Raw genomic sequence first — 7,981 nt, forward strand, 5'->3', positions numbered from 1 at the left:
ATTTCGTCTTTTTATACGCGCAACACCAGCACCGGAAGTTGCGCAACCCATTTTTAGCGTATTCCCAGCGGGAATTGGATTGCGCGTTTACCACCCGTGAGTAAATATTGTTCTGATTATATTTGACAAGTTTAAAGGACTTATGTAGCAAGGACAAACAGCTCTCCCCACCATCTCAGACACATCCGTTGTTCAACAACATTAAATATACTACTATGAAAAACCGTGTGAAGCTCTCAAAATAATTTATTTATCAAAATAACATAACTGCCTCATACAGATAAATTAACAAACAGAAAAGGGCCATCATATATCATAATTACTTATGTCTTAAATGTACAGTTACATGGTAGCCTTAAATTTTAAATGAATATCAAGTTATTTAATCTAAATAACAAACATGTATGTCATATTATTCTTTTAAGAAAATGTTCAAGAAAATATATTCTTCTTTATTCTGGACCTCCTCTCTGAAAAAGTAAAAAAGAAGTATGAGCATTTTTATAAAATAACAGTTGCGTTAAAGACTAGCTATTACATATACTTGACTGTTTATTCTGGCAATTAATGCAGTACTGATACGAAGTTTTTTTACTGCAATGTTATCAGAAGTTATGTTTCTCAAAAAAAAAATTGCTCTGTATATACAGACAATGACAGAAAAGTAAAAATACAAATTAATTAATGTCTGACAAGATAATCAAGAAAGTTGTAGTTGAATAAAAGACTCAAATTAACACTTTAAATATGAGCTTTACCTACATCATCAGAACAAGACTGTTGTCCAGCATAAGGTACCTATAAAACACTTGTAATTTTTGCTGCCATATGAACAACATCATATAATAAACTGCCTTCTGGCTGGTAACTTGAAGGAACTTCATACTGAATTTCCCAAAGTAACCCACAATATATCATCCCAGTCTCATATAAAAAAAATCTTATACTTTTTAAAGCTAACACTAAATACTCTTAACATGGACAGACAAAAAAATATACTGTGCACATTCTACAAATAGCCTTCAATCTATTTTCCCGGCTTCATGAAAAATCTCTAGTACTGAAGTTATGCCAGAAATCACCATGTATAACTTACAGATAGTTGATTTGTTTGTTTTGAGTTCAACACCATTTTTAAATGTTCAGTATTTCAGTGATATAACAGTGGGCAGTCGACCTAACCAGTGTTTCTGGATTCTGTACCAGTACAAACCTGTTCTCAACAAGTAACTGCCAACTTCCCCACATGAATCTGAGGTGGTGGACAAATGGCTTCAAACCCAATGTCTTTTATCAAATCATCACTGAGAACATACGCCTCGCCCGAGAATCAAATTCGCAACCCCGCAATCAGCAGATTTGTGCTCTCCATACTGAGCTAAGCGTGCGGGCTTTACAGATGGATGAAGAGATGGACGGGTGTAAACATTATTAAAGGTATCAGCAGAATTTCACTTTATGTGACAGATGACCGACAGACAGATGGGTTAGCCAATGATAAAACCCAGTGAAACATCAGTAGTTTTATAAATACAACTGTTACATTAGTTTGATGAGTAGAGAAGTAACTGCTGCTAAACTTTTGTTAAATATTATACAGTTATATATTTAACTGTTATTGACTTGTGCGTCATCGGTCAATATCATTTTTTACAGGTCTGTAAAAACACATATTGACCTAAACGTAAGTCTATAATTGTTATATTATAATTATGTCCTTCCCAAATGCATTCATTTGACTGGCCCATACTTCTTACATATAAGGAAAAGTGATATCACAAGAGTCATTATCACTTTTGCAGGTCAGTATCGCTTTTTGCGGACCCACGCATGCACTTATTTCGACCAATCAAATGAGCACATTTGAGAAGGGTATATATTATTTTAAAATATAGAATGATTATCAAACAATCAACTATGTTTCTACCTCTATATATTCCATTTCTTCTATTGAGATTGGCTTTCTTCTGTATTTAGATGGCACTGTTTCTAAACCTGAACTAGACACAGGAGATCTTGAAGAATTTGAAAGCATAGATGGACTTGAAGGTTGTGGACTGGACTGTGCCATATTCCAAGCTACACCTGTAAAACAACTGAACATTATTATATTTGGTATATACATGTAACCAATAAACCAACAAAATATTCCTGTATTTGAAAATGACAGTACAACAGATATGGAGTCAATAGCACAGTGGTTAGCAGGTCAGACTACAGATCTAGCAGTCCTGGTTTGATTCCCAGTTGTCGCTACTGTCTTGTGTTCAGTGCCAGGTAACTTACTGAATCTGGAACTGTTTCCAGAAGTATCTGCATAGACTGGATTCTGAGGAGGTAAATAAATATGACATCTTCTTTGGGTTCAACCGAAAATAAGTTATCCCATCCATTCCAGGTGGGAACTTTCATGGACTATCCACACAAAATAAAACAAGAGCACCGCCTTGCGGGTGCAGACGCTCATCTGATTTTTTTGTCTCTGTATATTGTCCTACCATGATTTTCTAAGTCCAAAAAGCCATAATTCCTGCAAAAAGCGATGTAGAGGTTTTTTTAGTTTTTTTTATTTAACGTCGCACCGACACATGAACCACCGACCTTCCGTAAGCCAGCTGGATGGCTTCCTCACATGATGAATTCAACGCCCCCAGTTAGGCTCTTACCCATGTAGAGTTATGGTACTTGTTGTACAGATTCAGCTTTTAATGGCAAATAACTGCTCCAAGTTTTAAAGCAATAGCTTTGATAGTTTAGGAGAAAATCTGACAAACACAAAACTTAACCAAGAAATCTGATTTTCTAAGTCCAAAATGGGCCATAATTCTTGCAAAAAGCAGGATGGAGAGTTATGTTTCTTGTTGTAAAGGTCAGCTTCTGATGGTGAAACAAGTGTTGCAAGTTTCAAAGCAATAGCTTTGATAATTTAGGAGAAAAGTTGACCTAAACATAAAACTTAACCAAGAAATCTGATATTTTCTAGGTCCAAAAGGGGCCATAATTCTTGCAAAAAGCAGGATGGAGTTATGTTTCTTGCTGTACAGAGTCAGCTATTGATGGTGAACAAGTGTTGCAAGTTTTAAAGCAATAGCTTTGATAGTTTAGGAGAAAAGTGACCTAAACATAAAACTTAACCAGTCAACACCAACGACGCCGCTGATCAAGTGATTACAGTAACTCTTTTTTTTCTCTCAAAAATTCAGATGAGCTAAAAATCCTTTACCACAAGCATAAACTGTCTGTTGCAAAACCTTTTAATGCATTAGATTGTCTACTAAACTTTTTTGACATATGTTCATCTTTCTGTATCATTTGACAGACTGCTGCAGTAAATATGCAACAATACTGATATCAGAACCCTTGACCTGGTAACACACAGCTTGAACAGTTATCTCTATAACTTTCATTGTAAAACTAAAATCTCTGAACTTTGTAGGCAGGTAATAATATAATTGTTACAAAAAAACTTAAGATTACCTGCATTTACTCCATTCACTCTACTTGGGAATTTTATCAAGGGAATATGTGGCCTAACAGCCTGAAAAAAGAAACAATCAGCATTTCAGTTTATACAACAACAAAATGTAACATAACCAACACAGTATCAGAAGCTTTGATACAAACTATTATCTTTACTTTCTGACAAAGTTCGATCTTTTACATAGAAATCGCTCCATTAGTTACAAGTTCTTCTTCACCTTAAACAGTATGTTGAATAATTTTAAGATGATAGCAGACACTGCATTAATAAATGAAAACAAGCTAGTTGTGTACACTGTTTAGTTGGTAAAGCTAAATATTGGTCTCTATCAAAGGAAAGGCAAATGCAATGATAAAGAGATGACTGTTTACATGCTGATGGAAAGTAAAAAGGATGTAAATTTGAGTAGTGTAGCTATGAATGAATACAATCTGGATTTATGTTGAATTATTGTAACCATGCATTCCATTAGACTAATGGCTATTCTTCTTAACCAAACATGCAAGGATGGAAACAGGTGGAAAGTAGAATTAGGGCCCCTGGTAAACAGAATCTAAATTCAGAAAATTAACAAAAAAGAGCATGGAAATACATGATTTTCAAAGTATCTTTAGTTGTTTAAGAAGTAAGCTACCTGTAATTCTGTGCAATTAAAAAAGAGAAAAGTTGTTTATTAAAATGAAGAGTAGTTTATGATGTGAGAAATAAAAAATATGTTACACTTTTACTTTTTCTGAGAAATTTCCTCTTACATTTATTTTTCCTTAATATCATGTGAATTTTAGAATTTATTTAATGATTTCTATTAGTTATGCCATATATGTATTGTTCAGGTAACTTCCGCCTTTTGTATAGGCGCACCCTCCAGAGAGGTAGTTTCCCTTTTTTTATATGAACTGTGCTCACTAAGTGCTATTATTTACAAGTGCACACTACGTGTATATGTACAAGTGTCGGACAGGTGCAGACTAAAGTTGAAGAGACAGATATTCAGATACAAGGGAATCTGGGTACCAGACCCTAGCTCTTTTTGAATAGACCCCTTGGTTGAACGTGCCCAGTGTATAGCACCGGTACACGCAAGGATTGCCTGGGTTTCTGACCAGTACACCTCTAGTTGGATGGGAAACACTGAAAAACTTTGAGACCTTGGTCACATTCCTGCAGGCTTCTGCAGATGTTAATACAAGATAAAATGTGTATTATCCCTACATTTTAGCATTAAACTGCTGTTCTTGTCACTTTTCCGGGTGTTGTAACAGAAGAGAAAACATGTGTTAACAGAGAGATTCTCACGCTCACATGCTGTTGAAACACCTTTTTATAAATATATGCGCGTTCCGTGACAAGCATAAACATATAACGGCCCAAAAGAGGATAATTCAAAGGAAATGACTCAAACGTTAAAAAAAAATCAGACAATTCCGTACATTTCATGGAAATTTAATGACGTTGATGGACAATGTATTTATTTATTAGTTTTTTATGTGTTTTATGCTTAAATAGTTAGCGAATGTTCGTTTTGTGTTATAACATCTTCAGAATCCCACACGATATGTTGGTGCCTGAGCCCGGTACAATTCCTCAAAATTCTGCACAAAAATCTGTCCACAGATTCACAAGCAGCCACTATTAAAAATCGGCGTAATTTAGGTACTTCAATTCAGTCTTTCAGACATGATTGCAAGCATAATGATGAATTAATGGTAAAAAGAAAAATATTTCTAAATAGCAAAATTATTCTTGTGCTTGTCTTGTGAAACACTTTGTAATTCTTGAAGAAAGTTGCCCACTGACCTACATTATCGATTTGTTTTTCGCCATTTGTGACGTCACAGCTTTATTACATCACTATTGGCGCATTTCATTCATATTCAGGTACCGGTACCAGATAAACACAACGTCTCAGGCTAATTCTAAATGTATTAGCGCAATATTATTTGTACATTTACTACGATCTAAAGTTGAATTATAAAATTTGAAGACAAAACAAATATTGGGAGAGAAGTTTATTCACATAATTATATTCTCATGTGATTGTTCCTTCACGAACATCCGGAATAAACTTTGATGAATATATCGAGTACGACTTCTCACTGTGCTAAATGCTGTACGTTAATGCATGTATATTTGATAGCTGTTTTTCTATAGTTTTTTATGCAGAACATGTCAAATTGTCACATAATAAACTCCAGTGACAAGGGAATAGTAAACAACACTTTGAAAGTCAACAGTTTTTATTTAAAGTTCAACCCAGGAAAAGTGAGACGCACTAACAATGATAGCTAACCCATAACTAATAGAGTCTATTCAGTTCGGTTCCCCGTGCTGTTCTAAACTTTCTCCCGCTAATCAGAGTTATATAGGAAATATAGCCAAGAGCATTGTTGGTAATTAGCTATCATGTCTGAGCGTTATTACAAATATGGTGATACGACATTCTTGCGGACTGCTGAATCTGCAATGTATAATGGAAATATGCCAGCGTCCAGTTGGCTACCTGTATGCCTGGTACAGAGAAGAACTGTACTTTGTTAACCTTAGGATAGCAATATACAATTATACATGTGTATGAAACAGAGAGAACAATATCTCAGAGAAGCAATATTTTAGAATACTGAACTGTTTCTGTATTACTTTATAACTATGTCCTGAACGGCAATTTCATTACAATTTCCTTTCTTTCTTCTCTTTAAAATAAAATAATAATTTAAGTATGAACATGTCATACTAATAAAGTAAAGCTTAACTGGCCATTACATTACAATTTCCTTTCTTTCTTCTCTTTAAAATAAAATAATAATTTAAGTATGAACATGTCATAATAATAAAGTAACAGGCCCACAATAATAAAATAATAGGCCATTACATTACAAAATAACATTTCTGTTCACGAGATAAATGGGGTGCGACCCTTTATGTACCAGTTCATTTATGTACCAGGTACTTTATGTACCACTTTGAGACTTAATGTACCACATATATTATATAGTAGCTATACTTTCTATCTATTGTGCATAGGTGATAATTTGGTTGTAATTTACTGTGAAATTGTTGATTAAATCAACAATATGGGCCAACATTTTAAATTGACTTAAATTAAATATTTAATGTGATTAAACAGTTTATCCTAACAATGAATTTCACAAAATTGGAATAAGGAACAATTCATAGAGATCAATTAATGCTGGATTTTTTTAAATTTTATTTTAATATATATGTGGTACATAAAGTCTCATAAAGTGGTACATAAAGGGCTGGTACATAAGTGGACTGGTACATAAAGTCCCACATTCGATAAATGTGTTACCTACAGCAAATTAAAGTATTTCTTTCGTTTTTCATACTGTGAAGCTTATAATTTATGTTCATATTTTAATCACTTATGATTACGCCTGTATTCGGACGTGGCTGAGTTGGAAGTATTATCAGACTGAAATGAAATGGAAGTGATAATTACGTCACAAGTTGGACTAATCGCATGTCTACCAACTATGAGTTACACAAGACATATGTCAATTAAATGTCATGGAAGCACAAATACTGTGGTAAATGCACACCAATGACATAAATATCTGTCAAATTTATGTCCTTGTGCTCACATATTACGTGGTACACATAATGTCGTTGACTCTAATTCCTCATCAGATATCCGACTACTATTACATTTTCATACAACGTTCATTTCTCAGTACCTACATTACCAATTTTCATCTAATTTGGCAGAGAAATTGTCTTAAGTACATCATCACTTTTATATATCGAAAATCTATAAATCATAGTCTTATTTCATAAATACCTGCAGTGTCCTTCCGACACTCGTCATTTTCGTCTTCTGCAAGGGAGGTAACTCGGTCAAGGTCGAACGGATAATTTCCGGTATCCGGAACCAACAAAACGGATAAAATCAAATCAAACAACTTGTTATGATGCACAATAAATAATAAGTAGATTTAATTTGGATATAATAGACAAAAAAATGTATCTAAACAAAATTGTATCCAAAATGAAAAAGTCATTCTGTACCAACAAAGACTTTTCTAGGTTAAGGTGTATAGATCTAACTGCAACAGTCAAAAAAAAAAAACAAGAGCTGTCTGATGACAGCGGGCTCGACTATTCGAAGAAATGATTGAAGAATTGGGTCAAAATATTTCCACAGATATTCAGACAAAAGAAATAAATAGATTAGACAAACAATGTTCCTGTATTTCTTTGATTTCGATAAGTCTTGCACTAAATGGCAATGTATGAACCAATTTTAAAGTCCAACAAGAGTAACAAGAGTGCCAGAATGTCACAATATACGCCCGTCACAGCAAATTTCTTTACTCTAGCACCTGTATTTGCAAATGGAATTTTAATTTTGTGGTTGTTTAGTAATTATTGTAAGTCATTTGTTTTTCTAAGTCCACAAAAAAACTCCTTACCAGGTAGAGATACCTTAAAATACACCTAAAATTTGAAAGTAACATCCCTGTTGTACCACAGAAAAGTGGT

General features: G+C 33.9%; 1 protein-coding gene across 1 annotated transcript; it reads right to left on the minus strand.

Annotated features, from left to right (window-relative positions):
• Positions 1–228: 228 nt before the first annotated feature.
• LOC123566013 (alpha-ketoglutarate dehydrogenase component 4-like) lies at positions 229–7,374 on the minus strand. The gene is made up of 4 exons (XM_045359830.2): positions 7,281–7,374; positions 3,478–3,538; positions 1,928–2,085; positions 229–470 (listed from the first exon to the last, which is right to left on the minus strand). Exons 1-4 carry the CDS (start codon positions 7,305–7,307, stop codon positions 453–455), a joined length of 264 nt encoding a protein of 87 aa, XP_045215765.2. The 5' UTR covers positions 7,308–7,374; the 3' UTR covers positions 229–452.
• Between the last annotated feature and the right edge of the window lie 607 nt (positions 7,375–7,981).

This window comes from Mercenaria mercenaria, chromosome 8 (genome assembly GCF_021730395.1).
Source record: "Mercenaria mercenaria strain notata chromosome 8, MADL_Memer_1, whole genome shotgun sequence".
Taxonomy (NCBI): Eukaryota; Metazoa; Mollusca; class Bivalvia; order Venerida; family Veneridae; genus Mercenaria; species Mercenaria mercenaria.

What these genes read in the sequence shown, in the direction of transcription:
- LOC123566013 (XM_045359830.2), bottom strand. Translation starts at nt 7,307, where the DNA reads ATGACGAGTGTCGGAAGGACACTGCAG. An exon ending in GTGTCGGAAGGACACTGCAG is followed by an intron (nt 3,539 to 7,280) that starts GTATTTATGAAA and finishes TTCTTTTTTCAG; the next exon opens with GCTGTTAGGCCACATATTCC. An exon ending in AGTGAATGGAGTAAATGCAG is followed by an intron (nt 2,086 to 3,477) that starts GTAATCTTAAGT and finishes GTTGTTTTACAG; the next exon opens with GTGTAGCTTGGAATATGGCA.